This window comes from Struthio camelus, chromosome 25 (genome assembly GCF_040807025.1).
Source record: "Struthio camelus isolate bStrCam1 chromosome 25, bStrCam1.hap1, whole genome shotgun sequence".
NCBI lineage: Eukaryota > Metazoa > Chordata > Aves > Struthioniformes > Struthionidae > Struthio > Struthio camelus.
The window spans coordinates 3,615,049-3,635,762 of record NC_090966.1 but is presented as its reverse complement, the minus strand read 5'-3'; the positions used below and the strand labels follow the sequence as shown (position 1 = coordinate 3,635,762).

The following is a 20,714-nucleotide window of genomic DNA, read 5'->3' as shown; positions in this document are numbered from 1 at the left end:
CAGGGTCCTGCTCTTCCCTTGCCTCGGCTGTCTGCCTGGAAACACCCTTGTCCAGCATTCACCCTGTCCAGACTTTCAGCCCTGCTGTGGCTCCACAGGGCTTATAGTCCAGCAAGATGCTCTCCTGGCAGGGTTGGGTGGTCTCTGCTGATCCATCAGGCCCAGCCTGGTTACCCTCTCCCTGCCCCAGCCAGGCATTCTTACATCGCAGACGGTGGCTTGGATGATGGCATCGAAGCCGCCCTCTGGCGCATCGCGGTTCCGCGAGACGCTCTGCTTCTGCACCTCCTCATTGAATCGGTTCACCTCATCTGTGAGCGCTAGGACGTGTTTGTAGCCAAACATGGGCAGGCAGGTCTCGCCGATCCTGGGGGAGGCAGGGGGAGGAGAGTAGTCAGGGCCCTGGGGCATGAGACTTGCTGGGCATTTCCAGCTCCCACCTCAGCCCTGCAGCCATCTCCCATCCTATGGTTCTCTCTGGGATGCCTCTTCTTCCTGCAAGCAACACAGCCCCTGCCTATTCTTGTTTGAAGCCTGTCCTGGAAAACAGGACTTCTACACTGCTGTCAGGTCTTGCTCTGGCCCAGGCCTCAAGTAAACTAATAAGGAAGGGAAACTGAGGCACAGGATGGGGGACCGACTCACTCCTGAGTTCTATCTTTACCCACAGTAAAGACTCAGCTACCCTGACAGCCCAAGGATATAGCAGAAGGGTCCTTCTTCATCCTCTACCTATAGGGTGGCTGGTGAAGGATCTTTTGAAAATCCATCATGTTCTAGTCATCCTAGGCTCATGTCAGCAGTCCCCGCTTCAGTGTGACAACTTGAGGCTCTGGTGTACGAGCTCTGGAAAACCTGGTTATGGGAGTCTTGTCTCACCCAGTTCTCAGCCTTACCCTGCTGGGAATTCCATTTCCCACGCCCAGCACAATGGATATTATGGGATTTTTCAGAAGTTTGTTACTGTCTCTGAGCCTCAGCATCTTTCCTGAAAAATGGTGGAAACTTGTTTGCACCCATAGCCTTTCAGGGTGAATGATACTTCAAAGTTTTTATCTGCTCTTTCTGCCTGCGTCAGCCTGTTCTTCCCTGTTTGTCCAAGGTTTAAGCCCTGCCAGGTTCCCAGTAAATCAGGCACCCAACTCCCTGCTGAAGTCCATTTCTGCAGGAGAGTTTGGACCAAGCTCCCACAAGGCCTGTGGGAAGAAAAGCCAGAAACTGAGCCCAGGAATCCTACTGCATCCTTTTTTGGATGCAAAGGGCCAAATCCTTGGCAGGTGTGACCAGCACCGCTCCACTGCTTCATACCAGGTACCCATGCAGTATCTCCCAATGTGACAAAGTGAAAACACTTTATCCCAGCCACGGTCCAGTAGCATACTATTAACTTCTGGCTCTTACAGGCCTCCCCAACTGTTGACAGCTGATGCATCAGGCTGGGACTTACTCATAGCAAGGATTTCTGATGGCTTCTGGAGGAGAGATATACATGTAGGGAGAAATGGGCTTGTCTACGAAGGCTCCAAAGCCAATGCGTAGGTTGCTGGTTAGCTTGCCCATCTCGCTGGCCAGCTTGGTGCCCAGGTTCTGAATGTTCCTCAGATCGTCCTTCATGGAGTTGGACAGGTCCATCAGGTAGTAGATGTCCACGGGGTAGTCTTCCACTTGGCGCACTTGGACGCGAAAAATCTGGGAGTCATCTGTAATGCAACATGGCAGCGGAGTGAGAGATTCTCCCTGGAGAGGAGCAAAGGGGGCTCATCACAGGACTAGGGAGCAACCAAATCTACAGGGTCAACAGGAGCCCAAAGAGATGGTCTAAAGCTGCTGGGAGGAGAACACCACAGTTAAATAGACATACAAAGGGGCAAAAAAACCTACCGCAGGGTGTTTGCAGAGAAGGTATGCTGTGGATCCCTCAGGGATGGCAAATGTGGCTTAAGACTCTTGTTCTCCAAATCTCTCATTACTGGATGTTAATAGATCCTTCTGCTCAAAACTAACTGTCCCTGGCTGTCCCACACTAACACACATTGGCTGGCACGAATGAAACAACCCGTGCGTGGGGCAGCAGGTCTTATGGGGATGGTCAGGGGACTATCCTGCTGCTTAGGGCTTCTCTGGGCTCCTGAAGCCTCAGAACATCTCTCAGCCTCCTGGCCCACCCCTTATCCTTTCCTGCTCCTCTTGGCTCCTCCCAGCCCCCGCTGGGAAATTTTTTGGTAAACCATTTTCTATTGAAACAAAAACCTCCTTAGACAGGACCAACACTTTTCTGGGGAGCAGGCCAGTTTCAATGACTTTTACACTTTGAAAAAAAAATGCTGAAAACACTTAGGGTTGACCTTTCTTTCTGCTTTTTAAACAAGACAAAGGTCCTTTCTTGCTGTCCTTTGAAACAGCTGCTTTGAAATGTAAGCTAAGGCACAGCTGCAGTCTTCTCAGAACACCTCAAATTTGGGGAAGAAGCTTCACTTGAGCCAGAATTATTCCTTTTCTTGTTCTTTCCCTTTTAAGTTTGCACATCTGAGATGCTGACTTTCAGGATGGAGAAAGTATCTTCACACTCTAGGAAACCAAAGAGCTCCATCCCCCATCCAGCTGTCCGAAGGCCAGCTGCATTGTCAGATCACCACTCGGGGATCTGAACTTTTTGCTCGGAAAGCATCCATTTTCCTTGCTGAGCTACAACCCCAAGGACTCACTAAGGCTGTGGGACCATGGGCAGTGACCTGTCCTGGTCATATCCTTCAATATTCGTGAGTCCAAGACCATAACTCATGCCAAGCCTTCTTAGTTAGGCAGAGATGGTATCAAGTCAGGGCTTTCATCTACTGCTTCCAAGGAACAGGTCCTTCCTGCCTCAGTTTCTCTCCAGAGCAATGCATGTACCTGCTTCTTGCCAAACACCTTTTGACCTAAGACAGCAAGGGCTACGTAGAAGCTATTCGTCCCCACTTTGTAGGGAAGAGGGCACGTCAGACTGCCATTATTCTGATGGGTCAGGACTCCCCGTGGCCAGGCCCAGGGATATGAACAGAGAGCCACATGCTATCAGTCACTGAAACCTGGCCCCAGGGTTTTAATGAGCACACAGAATTGAAATTTGTTCCTGCTGAGACTGGAAGGCACCCAAGGGCCCCACTGGCTACTGAATCATCCCAGGGACAGCATCCAAAGGAGCTACCAGCCATGGCTGGAAACAGTGAGCAAAAAAGTTCTCGTGAGAGAACAGCTCCGAAGTTCCAAGGAAGACAAAGAGACTAATTCATGCGTGACAGAAGTTAGTTACATCCTTACTAGGTGCTGGGATGCCATAGTAATGGGGGCAGACGGAAACCCACAAAAGATTGTCATGGTCATTTCAGCTCCACCATCCCTAACCTCACTGGCTTTCCTCCCTCCAGAGCAGGTAATGCCGATGGTTTTACACACAGCTGTGCCAGGTTGAACAATTCAAGTTTCTCTGGTCTTCTTAGCCCTTTTATACCACCACCAGAGCAGATTACCATTAACAAGAGCACACGATGAGCTACACGCCAGGACAGGGCAAGGTCACGGTATGGCACCATTTTGCTCTGCTCTCCACAAACGGGTTTTGTGACCTTGAGTGAGTGATGCCATTTAGTTTTGCCTCCTGCCTGGTGTCACTTTAAACTCCTCAATGTACAAGGATGTGAGAGGTGGTGGTGGGTGATGTTACGGTGGTGTAGGATTGAAAATGACCTTAACAGTTAATTGGCTCCAGCCTGTCTGGCTGAAATGAACCTGGTAAATTATGTTAAAAGGGGACCTGTTGGCAGTTCAAACCTACCAGTCCATGTTAGACACAAGCTGTCTTTCACTAAAGCATTCAAAGAGTCCAAATCTCCTTTTCAAGCAGTTTGTGTTGTTGAGGCCCTTACCTGGCCGCAGGTTCAGCTCTATTTTCTGGGGGCTCATCTGGGTGGTGGTGGAGGTCCCCGAGCCTTTGTCGCTGAGAGGCCGGTTCTCCAGGACCCTTATGCTGCTAGTCGGGAACTCGATGTGGTCCTGCCTGCACCCATTTTGGAGGAGGTTGCTGTGTAGGTCACAGCGAGGTGATCCTTGGGCCAAGACCTGCAGGAAGGTGGCAGAGTCAGTGGCCAAGGCAGCCAGGAACCAACCAGTGTGATGGTGGGGTGGAGGAGAAGAGAGGGCCAGGTTTTCTCTGGAGAGCTGTGGCTGAGTCATGTGTCAAGCAAAACCAAGATAAGAGACAACAAGGCCTCCCCGGAGGGGAGGAGGCAGACAGATAGCAGGTCCAGGATCAGCAAGTCCCACAGAGCCACAAGAACCATCTTTCTGGCCAGCATAGCTTTTACTGAACATTGCTCCGCTTCCTGATCTCCACCCACATCCTGGTCCAAGTCTCTCGCTCTCCTTTCCAAGGATGTTCCCTGCCTGCAGCCTCATCCTTGTGCATGGACCCACCTGGCTGGCTCCTGCACCCCTAAAGGTACGCTCAGCAGTACCTTGCTCAATATTGTCCAGCTCCTTGCCCACACCAGCAACACCTCCCTGCCCCATCTGCCTGCACTGTCCTTCAGGCCCCTACTGTCCCAGGAAAGATCAACTTTCGTCCCATCAGCAGTCTATAAGTCACATAACCGGTTTCTTGAAATGAATGGGCTTTACACAGGGCTGCCCAAGATGAACTTTGCCAAGGTGGTTTAAGAGAGACCCCCTCATGCTGCCCGCACAACCTGCCTGTCCTCTGCAGAGACCTCCCTGTCCTCAGAGCAGGTTTGGGTTCGGCCAGGGAGACCTCTTGCCCCCTGGCTCTTACACCAGCTGCTATAAGGGAGCACAGTAATCCCTGCAGAAAAGGAAGCAATGGATAACTTATCCCTGACAAATTCCTTCCTGCCTCCTAGTGGGTGGAACCTCAGGTTTGGTTTATGACAAAGCCAACATCACCTATGGGGTGGCTTTGTGTGCTGGGGGACGGTGAGACAGGACGTGAATGCTGGTAGGCTGCGGATGAGGGACAAAGCTTGGGACATTTTGGAGTTTTTTAAGTTTCAGAAAAAAAGAGCTAGCTTTCCCCCCCACCTCTTTCTTGACATGCAGCCTTAGAAATGTTGCTGTGAGCAAGGGACAGGCCTGTTAGGGCTGAACCCACTGCATGAAATAGTTTAGTTCCTGTCCGAGCTTATCTTCAGCGCTCCAACTTCCTGCTGGATGGAGACTGACGGGGGAAAAGGAGGACCAAAAAAGGAGAAAAAGAGTGAAACAGCCACTGAGCCACGGGAGAAACTATCAAGAATCCATCAGAGGCAGGAAGCCCAAAGTGTGAAGTCACTATGAATCTCCAGCCCTTTCCGTCATTTCCTAGAAAGCTTCCTGGCCTCTTCCCCCTTATCATGGCTCAGGCAGATGGGGCTTGTACCACCCTTGTGCCTGCTCTTGAGATGACAAATTTCTCAAAGACAAATATGCGAATATTCCTCTCCTGGCCCGACGCTGCTGGGATGTGCAGTTGCGGGTCCCAGCTGGGCAGCAGACACCCTCTGCTCTGACCGCAGGGTTTCCCTAGCCTCCAGCTCCCTCCTTGAGTGACAGAGCTCAAATCTTTCTACACTCACAGAAGGTGACCTACACAAGTGCCACCTTTCCTTGGGTATGACACAACTCCTAGCACAAGTTGGGACCAAGTGGTTCAGCTTCCCTCTTCATTTGTGGGGCAGGGAGAAGCAAAAACCTCAGCTTTGCAACCTCTCAGCACCCAGGAGGAGGGAGAGATTCTCAGTTTGGGATATCAGCTCCCCTGAGTTCAGGCTGCCTGAGCCCAGGAACTACTTTGTATGTTTTAGGCAAAAAAGTGGAGAAGTGCAAACAGTGTCAGGAGGCCCTTTCTGGCCTACAGCCCTTCTGGGAACAGGGGCCTTTAGCTGCCTTTTCTCCTCCCTCAGTTCAACTGATTGATAGCCAGAAGACACATCAACAGGCATATTCCTCCTCTGCTGCCTCCCATTTCCACCCTACCTGCTTGGACAGTCTGCCATCAATAACCAGAACAAGTTGCCTGTCTAAATTAGCTCCCTTGCACCCTCCTGCCCACCCCAACTTGCCCTGTGGGACTCCCTGCCACACCTTGTTGTTGGGACCAAGGAACTGTGCAAAACCCTGAGGCAGGCATACCTCCAGAGCTACATCTATCTGCTACAACAGAGAGCCAGAAAATATGCCTAATTTACAACAGACCCCATCAATCATCACACACATTCCTGTCCCAGGCAGGGGAATCACTGTAAAGATATCTAGGAAAAAAGCAGGCTGAGCAGAAAGGCCTTTCACTGTGATGCTGTTCTCTTGGGTGATACCTTCAGGTCCTTGTGGCCTCCCCGGCTCCCTGAGGGCATCTAGCACCTTTAAGGATTAGCAGCAACATTACTGCATGATCCCCAGGGAGGCAGCCCATTAACCCCAGTGCCACATCCGTCCCCTTTCCTGGCAGCCCTAAACATCATGATCAGCTCAGGACTTGCAGGAACCTCTTAAGTGAAGTTTGGCTACAAGAAGGACATGTCCAAAGATGGACATTTGGCTACAGAGCCCTTGCAGATTTTTCTTCCCCCCTCTTCTCCACAGCCTCACCGGACCCAGGGACTTGGGGAACCTGCCAACACTGTGACGCAATGAGTTCACTCACTGGAACGCTCTGTACAACCCCACGCTCCTGTCAGCACGGCCCTGCTTGCCTGGGCAGAGGCTCTCCAGCGCAGGGACGTGGCAGGGCATGTGCTCCGACCTCCTCTGCCAGAAGGCACTCTGCAGCCCCTGGCAGAGCTTTCCCAGTCCACTACCCCTTTGGGCATCTCTGCATCTGTTTGAGCTCACTCCAGGACTGGAAACCCAGTGAGTTTTAGCCCTGGTCACCACCTCCAAACACTGGAAGCAAGGACAGGGTTGTCCAGCAGTGCTGGCAAAGTCAGTTGCATCCAAGAGCCCCCTTGGTGACCACAGCAGGGGGATGCTCCAGAAGTCCCATATCCCAGGGTATCCCCATTGTGATCTTGCAGGCAGCCATGCAGAGCTACAGCTTCCCTGCAGGAGAGCTTGTGGGAGGACCTAAAGCACAGAGACCTCCAAGAATTAAGCTGAAACCTCCAGCTGCTTCACTAAATCAAACCCTGGTCCAACTTTGCCTCCATCTTTGCTCCAAGGGGACCAGAGCAGGTGACATTTTGGTAGGGTATTGTGTGATTTTCCAAGATCTCACCCACCCAAAGTGGTTTCAGGGCCACTGCTCAGCTCTAAAGCTTGGCTGACTTTTCTAAAAGGAAAAGTGAGTGGACATGCACACCCATTTGTTGGTAAGAGCGGTCAAGGCTTCTGAAAATAAAGAAAACAGAATGGTCCTTTACATCAGCACTCAGTGGGGTCAGTGATCACAAGGAAAAGCAGTCAAATCCTCCTCGCCAGTCCTGTTCAAACCAAGGATAGAGCAGGAGCAATCACTAACCCCGTGCTCAGCAGGAAAACAGCTAGGACGAAGCAGCACTACAGCGGGAAAGAAAGGGATACAAATAAGGGCACTGTCCCTTTAAAAAAAGGGGGGGGGAAGGATCAGAGACCTCACCCACCCCGGGGAAATTAAACAAACCCGCAGAAAAAACCTTCATTTTGCTAAATTAAGACAATGCGGTCCAGATGTCAGAGGCAGGAGTTGCTGAGCAATTTGCAAAGCCTGGTTCTCTGGGGGCCGGTCGCTGGCAGCGAGGCAGCTCCCTCACTGCTTGTCTTGACTGTCCATGAGCAGTGTGGAAAATTTCCTTTTTTGGAAACCTTTGCTGATCTGAGGGGGAAAAAAAAATTACAGCCCCCGCTGCAACGTCAAGACACCAGCACGGCCTCGGATCGAGGAGGCTCTGTTCCTCCCTGCGCAGTGAGGAGAGGCTGAGCAAGGCCTGGTGCCCGCTCCAAAGTTCGGCTGTTCCTCGCTGGAGAGAAATCAAGTCTCATCAAGCCAAGCATCTTGGCTAATCCTGCATGCCAAGAGCGAGCTGTGAAACCCCCGTTATCTGATGGGCACAGCAAGGGGAAGCTTTTCCTCCAGTCGCGCTCCTGAACGGGAGGCTCTGGCAGAGGCGCAGGTCCAGATCCGGCACGCGCATCCCAGCACACATCGTCCAACCCGGCCCAAACACCCCAATGCAGCGGGATCCGGCCATGGCGACAGAACCCAACAGCGTTCTCCAGCTTGGAGCAGTTCTGCCCAGCCTTTTCTTTGTCCTTGCATGGGTCATGGGCACAGCCACAGCTCGAGGCTACAGAATTTCAGGTTTGGAGAAGCAAAAAAAAAAAAAAAAAACACCCACTTTTCTTACTTCTACCCTTTCCTGGAAAGGGAACTCCTTCTGGCCCTTTCGACACACAAGCACCACATTGTTTAAGGCGATGCCTCACTTAAGCCCTGGAGGAGTTTCTATCACTTCTCCCCTTCCCACCCTCACCTCCCCTTTGTCTCTTCCCTGGGGCTAGTTGCTCACCAGATGTGATCCGTGCTGGGAAACTCCCCCCCCCCCTTGTTTTCCCCGACAGACAAGCCCTACAGGCAGCATTTTTGGAGGGTATCGTGGCAGATTTGTCTAGGGTCTCATCCACCCAAGCAAAGGGACGTTTAGAGCCACGGCTCAGCTCTAAGGCTGGGACAACTTTTTGGGGGGAAGGACTAGTGAGCAGAGGGGCAGGTCTCTTTGTGGGAAAGTGGTCGAGGCTTCTGAAAATAAGTTTTTTTGTTTTTTTTCACATCATCTTTAGTTCAGTAACTAAAGCCAGGCACTGCCTCTCTGAGATCCTGGTCTTTAGGAAAGGCTGGCCTTTCCTTCCCCTCCCCACCACCCTAACCTTCCAGAGAGGCTTTTGAAACCAAAAACTAATTTTACAGAAACTTTCTTTCTAATCGATATTTTCCTCTTCCTCCCTTCAGAGCCGCACCCCCCCCCTTCCCTTTCAAACCCTGCCAGGAATTAAATTCCTTTAGTGGAATGGGCTCGCAAGAAACACACCTAAAGGAAAACGCTTTTTTTTTTTTTTCCAAAAGCGTGCTTTCGAGACACAAACAAAACCCACCTCTTTTTTTTTTTTTTGTATTTTCTTGCATTGTCACACAGGTGGCACAGGAGGAAGTTGGGGTGGGGGGGGAGCGGGGAGGAAAAAGCAGCGATTTTGAATTCCCAGTGAAAAATAATTAGCCTTTCCCAGCCAGCTCTGCGCAGCTTCCCCTTAAGCACCCGGATGAGGAGCAGGTTTTCAGAGCGACACAGGAACTGCCAGCCTGTGAGACCTGAGATGCGTATCTCAAGCTGTGGTCAGTGGTACCACATGCAGCTGCAGAATACATTCACACATGGCGAGGAAGAGATGCAGAACAGCCTGCCTCCTCCCCATCGGGTCTCGAGGCCGTCACACAGGGACCAGAGCCTGCCCCAGAGCCCAAAGGCTTTTCCCTTCCCAGGCCTCCCTCCTCCAGCTCAGGGAGGGATTTCAGCCTCCGCCCAGGGTCTCTCCTCCGTCTCTTACCTCTGCAGAGCACCAGGCGCACAGGGGGCTCACGGCCAGGCACTGCTTGCAGGAGTTCACGCCACGCGTGGTACAGATGTTACCCCCTGCAACAGCAGGACAGAGAGCAGTTAAAACCTGCCGCGGCACAGCCCTGCTGAGCCGCTGCCCCGGCTGATGCCTACACGTGTGCTGAAGTCTCAGGGCTCTGTCATTGGCTTTGACAAACAGAGCCTGCAAGAGGCAGATCCCCAAGGTCCTCGATATTTCCTCCCTGCCCCTTTTCCAACCACCCAATCCTGCTCCACAGAGCCTGGTACCTGCTGAGTTTCATCCTGCCCGGCACTGAGCCTCATTTCCCACCTGCTCAGCTGCAGCTCCCTTAAGGGGCCAAGCTCCCAGGGGGGTCCGGTGCCCCTCAGCCACCCAGGGACACCCATCCCTGCAGCCTTGCACCCATGTGGTACCAAACCTCCCCGCCACCGGCGGGTGGGGGACATCTCTGCTCTGCTGCCAGAGAGGAGAACGAGGCAGCTGCATCGAGGGCCGGATCCTCAGCTGGTGGAAACAGATGCACAGGCTCAGACCTCCCCAAAACAGCACACGGCACAGCGACTCGGGCTTGCAACACGCACGGCGATTTGGGCTTGCAAGGCCCAAAGCGAGGGGGACGGGGCAGCGTGGGGCTTGCCTGCTCCTTCCCCTCCTGCCGGGGGCCCACCGGCTGTCCCTAGCGGAGCTGCCTCCCCGCTGAGCACGGGGTTCAATCCTGGTGAAAGGCTGCGTGCGGTGATGGCACAGCTCCCAGCCCCAGTCCGTTGCGGCTCTCTGGGGACAGTCTGGGGCAGCAGGGGAGGGGGTTAATTCCCAAGGGACACAGAGCGCTGCGCCGCGGCCGGGGAGCGCAGCGGGTGAGCTGACTTTTCCCACTGACTCCAGCCTGCTCGGTGGATGCCTTCTTGGGCAGGCACTAATGTGAATAATAGCTAGTCTTGGCCTGAGTTCAAGCGTGGGGAAAGAAGGGAAGGGAAGGTTGCATGTGGCCACAGATACACCGCCAGTGGCTTGCAATGACACCCTGGGCCAAGGTTTCGCTCCACCAGTGGAAGCAGCAGTGGAGACTTCAGGAGAAACAAGCCGGCACCAGCTGTGTTGGCGCCGGTTGGATTAGATGCCCCCCGGTCTGTGCCAGGACTCAAGGGGCTGCAAACTGGGAGAGGCCCCAGGGCTGAGCCACCTTTCGCTGGGGGAGGAAGAGCTCCTCCAGTGGAGGCAAGACCTTGCGGTTCTGCGGTTCCAGCTGCCAACTGCTGACGCAAGGAGGCAGCTCGCCTGGGGCTGGCGCGGACGGAGGCACGGCCGCGCTGGGGCTGCGCTGAATCGCTCCCTCCAGGGTTTGCTAAAACTCGACTGCTTCTCGCTCCCCGGGGGCTGCCAGCATCAAGAGCGCAGCAGCTTGGCAAAGCTTTAAGCATCCCCAGCAGAATGGATGGAGGAGCCAAGTCTCCCCGGGGTTGCACGCCCAGGAGAAAGCTGTCACCCCGTCAGAGCCCCGGGTCTTTGTGGTTTGCCAGCACAGAGCAGCGGGCTCTGGTGTCTCCCCTTGACACAACGCCATCCAGGAAGGGACAAGACGGGAAACATGCCAGGGCCGTGCATCCCCCTGCCCCAGGGCTTCCCTGCTCGGTGCCCTGCTGCTTGCAGCGCTCAGGTGGAAAAAAACAGCCTTTTTCTGCTGCGCCGAGAGGAAACGCACTGCGAAACAGAAAGAGGAAATAGCTGAACGGTATTATCAGTCTTTTGGGCCAAACCGTGCCTAGCACACCACCTTCCCGCCCTGGGTCAGGCAGGCTCAAGGGGCACACGGTGCTCAGCACCGGTGCGGAGGGGACAGGCTGAAGGGGACACACAAGCGCTCCGTCGAGCCTCGCTGCAGCTGCCCCAACGCCAAGGTGGCTGCTCGGAGACTCAGCGCCGGTGCGGAGGGGCCAGTTCTCCCCAGCCGGGGCTTAGCCACCCGCGCTACCCCGCTGGTCCCACGCGGGATGGCAGCAAAAACCCCGACCGCCTCGTTCTGCACGTGGCTTCGCACCAACACCGGCGCCGAGCGGATGCCGCAGCATTCGGTGCGCGGCCCTGGGGCGTTTTGTGCATGCTCAGCACCGGTGCGGGCATCTTGGCGTTGCGTCCCAGTGCTCTCATCACACACCAAAGAAATATCGAGGCGCTGCGTGTGAGGATGGGCAAGGGACTGCTCCGAATTTAGCATTGCCCAGGTTGCAACAGGTTGATCTTCGGTGCTTTCTGCACCGAAGGCACTTAAAAATGCAACAGCTCCAGCCCTGCTCTCTCTGGTAGATGGGTTCAGATAGGCAGAGGGTGGGAAGGGAACGATCTGCTGAACGTCTGCAGCAAGCAGAGGCTGCAATGACAGCGCTGGCTCCCGCTTCCTCGAGCCTATTCTTCCTGTGTCAGCGTGAAATCCCTCCTGCCCTGCCAAACGCCGGCAGGCTGGAGCCCAGCGACGGGGCGCGTGCCATGGATTTCCGCCGTGGATCGCAGCCGGGAGCTGCTTATGAAGCGGCTCGCGCAGGGCTGCAAACAGCAGAGGAAGCATTCGCCTGGCAGCCTTCGGGGACGCGGCAAGCATTGGCAGCTCACGGTGTTTGCCAGCCCCGGGGCCGTGTTCCCAAACGCAGGGCACGGCTCGCGAAGCGGCAGGCCTCTGGGGAGCACCAGGAATGTTTCTTGTGGGCAGAGGTGGTGACATTTGGGCCTTCCTTCCCCATGACATGACCTGTGTAGCAGTCCTGTGTTGCTTGGATGGGATCCCTGGGGGACACGCTTCAATATCTATCATCACCAAGCATCCCCAGCGCCACGCGGAGCACAGCTCCGGACCCGTCTTGTGCCAAGTGCAGTGCAAAGAGCATCCAGCTTCGAGCCCAGGTGCTAATGGCATCTGCCGCTCTCCCGTTTCTGTCTCCGGCTGCTTTGGGGCCTCAACCAGCTCCATGGCCCGCTCGGCATGGCGAGCGCTCAGGAAGGGGGAGAGGTGCCAGGTAGCTGCTGTCCCTTACCAAGCCCTGTAATTTCCTTCCCATCTCACATCCCTCCCCATAACCGCTAGGCCCAACTGCTGACTCACGGCTTGCGGTTCCTTCAGCTCCTGCTAGGGCAGGATTACACCACCCCATATCACCACAAACACTCCTGGCCTCAGCTATTATTAACTCCAATGTAGCCCTTCGGTGGCATTTATCTCCTAAGTGATGGGTTTTAGCTTGTTGTAGGATGGTTTCGTCACTAGGCTCTGCCCCAGCACCGCGCCGACTGGGGAAGCGCTGAGTTCGCAGGGGCCTCTTGTCACCGGCGGGTGCCTGCAGGGACAGCCACACTCCTGGTCCTGGGACAGGGCCGAGAGCCCCCTCACAGGGCCCAGGGCTCCGGCTGGCACCTGAGAACATGAGAGACAGCGCTCCAAATCCCATCTCTTCCATCTCTTCCCCTGTGACTTTACCCAAGTCCCTTACCCACTGCCTCAGTTTCCCTCTGGACAGGGCGGGGTGCTGGGACAAACAAGGGCAACGTGGCCACGGTAGCTACCTGCAGAGGTGCCCAGTGATGAGACCTGCTTGAAGAGAGTGCAAGGTCCCCTGAAAAGACAGCTCTGCCTGGGTCATTGCTGGGATAAGCCCCCAAGACCCCAGGCAGCAGCATTAACCCTGGTCCCTGAGAGACACAACGCAGAGGATTTACAAGCTTGTTCCTGCCAACCAACCCCCAAACATCCTCCGCTTTGACTTGTCACGCGGAGAAACCTGAGCTCCAGGGCTAATGAGCCCCAGGGACATCCCTCTCCTCTGAAGAGCTCACCTGCTCCCCAGCATTTGGTACAAATCATCTCCTGCCAGTCTGCAGCATGTTGGCCCCAGTGGTTTCCTTTCCTCTCCTCTTGCTGCCACCACCAGCTGTGGTGGCTGCTCCAGAGCAACACTGGATGCCTTCAGGGCTCTCTTTTGCTCCTGTCTCCATCCTGGGCCTTGACCCACCTTCCCCTGCTGGAGATGTAAATCCCATTTACTGGTTGAACATGCCATGCGCGGTCACTAGATGGGCTGTCCTGCCTCGAGGCAGAGTGGTGGGACTGTGGTCAGTGTGACTGCCCAGAGAGGGGACATCATTTCAGATGGGGCGGCACCGCAGGGGACTCAGCAGGAGAGATGCTGCCTTGCCCCAAGGCTGCCTAGAAGCCCGCTGTCTCATCTGTCGACGAGGTCCCTGCAGGCAGCCAGGAGGTGTCCACCACCATCCCTGAGGTGGCCTGTCCAAAGGTGGTTCCAGCACTGCACCCATGGCTGGGTGCAGAGGTGAGGTGTCTGGAGGGTCTTGCTGTAGTGAGACGGGGATATGGGTTCCTGGCGTGACGTAGCTGGTGCAAAACGCACAGCGGGACGAGAGCAGAGGATGTTCGGGCTTCACCCTGTTCTGCTTTTGGCCCTGTGAGTGCCTCAGCACCATTTCCCAGGCTCAGGTACTGGCCATAAGTAGGTTAATGAAATCCCTGTCCAGCCCTGCTCAGCGCTACGCCAGCTGCGTCAGAGCTGGCCCAATCCCCTTTTGTTTTTCTTCAGGTTACTTGCAAAAATGCCCAGGCCATGGGGCACCCCTGGTGTGCTCAGCACTGCTGGCATGAGATGCACAGCCAGGGCTGCTCTCCTAACCGCTGCATTAAGAGATTAGGCGTAAAATCATAAGACTCCTAAGATGGTAATTTATGTGTTTTCTAGTTCTCTCTTTTTTTTTCCCCTCATTTTTTTGGGCTTGTTCTTCTAGCCACAAAAGCTAATAAACTGAAGTTGCATTTTTTTTTTTTAGTGCAAAAGCAGCAAGTCTCATATAACAACCTGATCCCAAAGACTAGGAATTAAAAAAAAAAAAAAAAACAAAAAAAACTTGGCACATCAAGTACAGTGAGACTGAAGATAAACTCTGCAGCATGGGAAAGAGCTGCCTGTGGCTGGGCTGGGCTGTGACCTCCAGGGACCATGGTGCCAAGGGAGGTGAAACAGTGCATCCGAATGCCCCAGACGTCTGCGGCAGAGCATCATTCCTCCCCGCGCCGGGAAAGATTACTCAGGCTTTCAGATCTGTACTCCAGTAACCTCCTTCCCACTCTATGCACCGCAGGAGCAAGCCACCCATTTTTTTTTTTTCCTTGCTGTTCTCTCTGCTAATACGTGCAAGAATGTGCACGCAGGAAACTTCATATTGATAAAGATGCACACAAACTATGCTTCGATTTTCCCTGGGCTCTCTGCTTGTCTAAGCAGTAAGGATTTGGGCTTTTCTTGCTGATCTCCTGTCCAGGCTGTCCTGGGGCTCTGTCTTTTCTCTGAATCCCTCTGTTTCCCAGCATCTTCCTGGAGAGAGGATGCCCCAAACTGAGCTCAGTTGCTGACAGGTACCACCGCACATTACTGTCATGTTGGTGATGTTGCCTTAACATTGCTAGTATGTGCCACACACGCAGAGGTTCACATAAAAGAGCTACCATCCCTCCTAACTCCTCCGGTCCCAGCACACAAACACACACATACAAATTCCTCTACATCTGACCCTGTCCCACCTTTGCCTACCCAGCCTCAAAAGGCAACCGGGGGAACTCAACTCTTCTGGCAGGCTACCTTGTTTCCCACGCTGACAGCTGACAGCTCAGTTAGGCAGCAAATCTAAGGCTCATTTTATTCTTGGGAATTTACCAAAGTCTGGGATTCTTTAGTTACCCCCCCGCCCCAGTCCCCGTGAGTCAGGCCTCGAAAACAATGAGATGGATTTATAAACTGGGAGATGAAAAAGCCTGCACCATTTTGGGAGTGCAATATGTCTTTTCTAAAGTATCTAAGAGACACCTGGATCACTTTTTTAGCTTCTCCTCCACACCTGAGACACTGGAGATTTTTTTAAAATGCAAGCTGTATTCCTTCAGTAATCACCCAATGCCAGAAATCATGGGGTTCAAAGAAAAGCATCAAAAAAACGTGAGAAAAATGAAATGATAGCAACACTAGCACGAATACACCCCATGCCCTTAAAATGACAGGGATACAGTAAGTAAGTACCTGCCCTGCAAACTCCCCCAGCACATTCGCTGCCTGTTTACTGCTGAGAGAGCCAAAGGCACACCCCACTGCTTCCAGTACAAACCAGAACATGCCAAATACAATTTAGGTAGAGAATATAAACCTGCTGCACCCAGGGACAGAATAACACACTGAACTGCAACATCTCGAAGCCACATCATCTTTGAGAATCCCTCCTGGCCCCAAATCAGTCAAAGCACAACGGGGTTGAGCGATGCTTTGTAGCTGGGAAACACGCCGAGGTTTCAGTTTGCTAGCTTCCCCTTCGAGCAATTTTCACGGGAAATCGCAGGCCCTGGGAGAGCAGAAACTCGTGGGATTTTGGAAAATAATCGGCAACGTAAGCGCTAAATGCCTGACTAGGGCAAATCCGGCTTTAAGCAAGCACCAGCGCTCCGGGCTGTAAGACCTACCCCAGACGCCAGCAGCGCAGAGCACGACCACGGGGATCCCGAGAGCCAGGCAGAGTTTTCCCATCTTCTTCTGCGAGCCCTGCGCACGGGGGGGTTGCTCACAACAGCCCCACTGGCAGGGATGGAGAGCAGCTCTGAGCGGCTGGAGCTTTTCAGCAGTCTGATGGATGAATCAAGAGCTGGGGTGTATTGCACACGTGGAGCGGGGCTGTTTGGAGGAAACAGCGCTGGCTCAGCATGGTTTTGAGTCAGTGAGTGCCCCCGCCTGGGAGCTCCTCAGACTTTTTCGCTCTCTCAGTTCAGCCAAGGACCGCATAAACCCAGTGTGGGACCTACAGCCCCAGGGATGACGACAGCCTTTCCCTCAGGCTCTTTAGCCTATGAGTAATTCCTTGCTAAATCTTACTCACTTGCAAGGAAGGCAACCTGGATTTTAACCCTGCCAAGTCTGAGCTGCCTCGGATTTCAAGGAGTGGGGGAGAAAGAGTCGAGCTATGTGTGTATTTGAAAGTGCAGGTTCTCAGCTACCCTCTCCAGAGCACCGGTGGGAATGGGAACATCTCCACCAAAACTAGAGCCGGGATCTAAGCGAGACCCAGGGAAGGAAGAAAGAATCGGACCTGGTGTTTGAAGTCAGCTGCTCTTCAGGAGTTTGGATTTCAACCCAGACATCCTAAAGGGGAGGGATGTTCAGATCTGGGTCTGATAATTTGGGCCTGATTCTCTTCTCACGTGTGCTGGTTCTTCCCCCATGTCCTCCTGAACTGCTCCTGTACCACAGCACATACAGGAGGTGAGACCTGCACATAGAGTCCCCGCTGAAACGGCTGAGCTGCTTTGTTAGCACCCTCCAAATAGGTTTTGTAATCCTGATCTCATTTCCCTGCAGTACCATAGTCCTACTCAGAGAGGGGGAAACTGAGGCACAGATGTAAGGAGCTCAGTTTCAGACATGCTGGGCCGTGAGGGAGGCTGTGCGAGGGCTCCTCATGTCCCTTCAGGGACCCCTGGCTCTCCTCTGGTCAGGCCACAGAGCCCCTGAGAGAAGGCTGAGCTACGCCGATCCAGCATGATGTGCTGGGAGGCAAACTGGGGGCTGTGCTGCGGAGCCAGCTGCTGCTGGGAGGAAAAGCCAGAGCTGCTGCTGGGGCTGCTTCAGTCCAGTTCAGTCAAATCACAGCTGGAGGAGTGAAAAGGGAGGGAAGGGCTGTTTCCCTGGAGCCCTGGGCTGCTCCCCCTGCCAAGCGACCTGGGTTGGGGGCAACAATGACATACCTCTGGGCCGGGATGATCCTGGAGACCTCAGCCCATCTCGGAGGAGAGGCAGGCAGTGCAAAATGAGTTTGTGTAGGAGCTGGGCTGGTCAGGCCTTGAGTACGAGACCTGTAGCCTTAACCGCAGCCTGGCATGCAGGAACCCGCAGGGTAATGTTTAAGGTGCTGGGAGAAATGAGAATAACTGCTCTGATCCTGGCTGATGTGGCTCTGATGGTGTTTCCAAGGGTGAGCTGGAGATGAGGATCCTGCCTCAGGAGGCAGGGACTCTTCTTGGCTTTAAAAGAGGAACTTTTGATGCCTCTTTGTTTTCCCTGCTTGAGTCCTGCTTTGCCTGCGGGGTGCTGCTGCCCTCCTGTGGCTATGTGGGCTCTGCTCCGTGGAGGGGCATCACCTGCCGGGGATGCCATGGGTACCTGGGAAGGTGGTGGAAGTAGGCTGTGCTCCTGAGAAAGCCGCCCTTGGAGCGGCGTCTGGCAGGACAGCCAGGCAAGCTGCAGCTTTCTGCAGCCACATGACTCGTGCACACTAACATGGTTGTTTTCTGCTTGAGATCCATCCCCTGTGAGGATAGGTTAAAAATGATTTGGTAAAAGGAGTCTAAAGGAAAGCCATCCACCCTTGTGCACTCTCAAAAAAGGGCTGCACCTTGCTTGGGAAATCAAAAACACCCCAAAACTGCTTTGCAGGAGACTGTAGATCTTGCTCTGCTCCAGTTCCTGCAGCCATCTCAGACCACAGACCCCATCAGCCAGTTTTAGGGCCAATCTCGCTGCTTTTCCTGCACATCTTCCTCTCCCTGTCTGCAAATGCCACCTGTGTGGCCCTCTGTAGTTCTGCGGGGCTTTCTGCCCATGCAGTAGCTTGTTCCTGCTCCAAAGAGGACACACAGCCTGCTGTGTCCTCCTCGTCCTGCCTCTGAGGCCAGCGTTAGCTGGGAATGTCATGACAGAGCACAATACTCCAACCCTTGCTTCCAGCATGGAGCAGAAACTAAGAAAAAGAGAGAAAAAGTGGGCAGGTGAAGTATTTGGCCTGCCTGGGCTCTGCTGGGCTCTCGTTCTGCCAGGGTACAAGGAGGTACAGAAATCCACAGAAAGTGCTGTGAATCCGGCAGTCATCACCGTAATGTTAACTCTGTGTACCACACATGCTTGTGCAGTGGCACACAGTGCAGAGTGTCATCGCTGTCCTCTTTCCTCTGAGGGCTGGATATGGCCTGGAGAGTTGGAGAGAAGCTGAACCTGGAAGAATAAATTGGGAAATGCTCTGGTTTTTGAAGTATCTGGCCATGTAATGGCTAGGAGCAGCCAAGGGAGTATTTACCAGCTGAGCTGCTCCATGTCCCTGGTTGTCCCAGCATGGCAGGCTGTTAGCTGGGGCCAGAGAAGTGATGGCGCACTCAGCGTGAATCCATGCTCAGGCATGCAGGGAAACAGGCAGGAGAGGCTGAAGCTGAAGCCACCAGAGGGAGCAGAAACTCCTTCAGTTGGGGAGAGAGCGAGGAGGAGGAGAGGAGATCCTGCCTGGGCTCTGCACCCCAAGAGTGCACTGGGCATCTGGGATGCTCTGGTTTCCCACAGGGATTTTTCCTGGCCATCATGTTAAATATGGACAGACACCCTTGTTGGATCAAGGCTTTCCTCTTCCATTCTGCAGTTCTCCTGGTACAAATGAGATCTCACAGATCAGGCAGCCCTTGGAGGAGAAAAGAGCCGCATGCAAAACAAGCAGGAAAAAGCAAGAGGTAACCCAAACCAAACAGCTTTTGGGCCCCTAACTGTCACAAAAGTGAAATGGAGAAAGTGGTCCAGGTCCCTTAAAAAGAAAGCCCATTGACGCTGTGTGCACCAAGCCACCCTTCATCCTCAGCCGGCCTTCCTCACACTCCTCCATTCAGCTGCAGTTATCAGTTCTTATTTAGCTTTATTAAAAATCTCCTCTGAGGGAAGTGCCCTCCAGACATATTTCTAGGCCCTTTGGGGACACTGTTAACAGGTAAATACAGCAGCCTCTGGGGTCAGTGGTTTCTTCAAAGAAAGCCTTACCCTGGTGAGTGGGGGGCAAACGGGGGAAATGCAGCCAGAGCGAGCACATGGGATAGGTGGTAGGAGCTGGGATGCTGGGAGCTAATTGGATTTTTGAGGTCTGAACAACGATGTAGAATGAGGATTGTGGTTGCTACCACTGCCCTCATTCGTGTCTGCACTGGTGGGAGGCAGGGTCCTGATGGACCCAGACCCTCAGCTGCCCTGGGCGAGACTGTGGCTGAGCAAAGCCTGGATAGTCCAGCCCTGCCCTGGCTCTCTCCAAGGCAAAGGTCCAGGGCAGGCAGGGTAGGGACTGCGCCTGGACATGGCTGGGCACTCTCTGACTCTCATTGTGCTTTGGGGCCTTATGCAGACAAGGAGAGGGAAGCGGCTGCCAAAACTTCCCCTGGGATTAACTTGGTGGGGCTGAGGGGACCCAAGGGAAAAGGCAGGACTGGGATGCTCCAGCCTGGGGCCAGCGGTGATGCTGCTGTAAGACCCAGAGGTGGGACAGGTAAGGGGCACCCGGGGGACTCCAGTATCTCAGTGTCCTCTTCGAAGGGGTTAAGGAAGCAGGAGGAGGAGACACATCCCCTCTCCTGCCCTGCTCCAGGCTCAGAGTGGGGACAAAGGTACCTGGGGAGGAAAACCCCAGCTAGAGCAGTAAAAAGATGCTAAAAGGGTGTGTGAGAGAGGGGGATGGATCCAGCTCCCATCCAGAGGGATAGGACAAGCATCGCTGAGCAGGGCTGGGGGTGGACTGGGCTGGATTGGGCCAGCGCTGCTCTGAGAAAGGAGTGGGTGGCACAGAGCAGCAACCAGGATCGGTGAGAGCAGCACTGACCTGAGGCTCCCAGGAGTGTGCATGGTGGGGGGAGAGGCCGGGGACATGAACCTGCCAGTGGTCCAGGGCCAACACAGACCTTGCAGGCTGGAGTTGGGAGCAGGTGAAGGGGGTGGGAGCAGGGATGGGTTAGGTGCTGCTTAGCAGGGCCTTAGGGGTCAGCCCCCACTTGGGGGTGGCGCAGCGGTGGGTGAGGGCACCCTTGGCAGTGCAGGAGGGGTGCATGTGTGTGGGGAGGGGGTGGGCAGCCTGGGTGAGTGTGGAGGGGGAGGAAGGCGGACCGGGCTTGGGGTGGGGGGAGAGGCTGGAAGGGGGTGGAGTTGCTGTTTTTCTTTGAACACGGTGAAGACTTTAGCTTGGAACTTGCATTTGTGGAGCTCCCAGCCTGCAGGAATCAGCTCTCCCCTCCTGCGGGAGATTCGCTGGGGCGAACACGAATTCGCTGCCCTATGCTTCAGGGAGGCAGGTTTGGGGAGCACGGAGGG

At 54.3% G+C, this 20,714-nt stretch overlaps 1 protein-coding gene across 2 annotated transcripts in view; it reads right to left on the bottom strand.

The window, feature by feature from the left end:
- ITGB3 (integrin subunit beta 3) overlaps positions 1-19,019 on the bottom strand; it is a 30,830-nt gene extending 11,811 nt beyond the window's left edge. Inside the window, exons 1-7 of one of the 2 annotated variants that reach the window (XM_009675944.2) lie at positions 18,682-19,019; positions 17,357-18,599; positions 16,082-16,289; positions 9,547-9,632; positions 3,906-4,098; positions 1,448-1,700; positions 205-367 (exon numbers count right to left, since the gene is read on the bottom strand). In XM_009675944.2, the coding sequence (XP_009674239.1) occupies positions 205-367; positions 1,448-1,700; positions 3,906-4,098; positions 9,547-9,632; positions 16,082-16,145 (759 nt within the window). In that variant the 5' untranslated portion in view covers positions 16,146-16,289; positions 17,357-18,599; positions 18,682-19,019. Of the gene's footprint in view, positions 1-204; positions 368-1,447; positions 1,701-3,905; positions 4,099-9,546; positions 9,633-16,081; positions 16,336-17,356; positions 18,600-18,681 lie in introns of those variants that run through there. The other variant, XM_068919133.1, reaches the window with a different exon arrangement.
- Between the last annotated feature and the right edge of the window lie 1,695 nt (positions 19,020-20,714).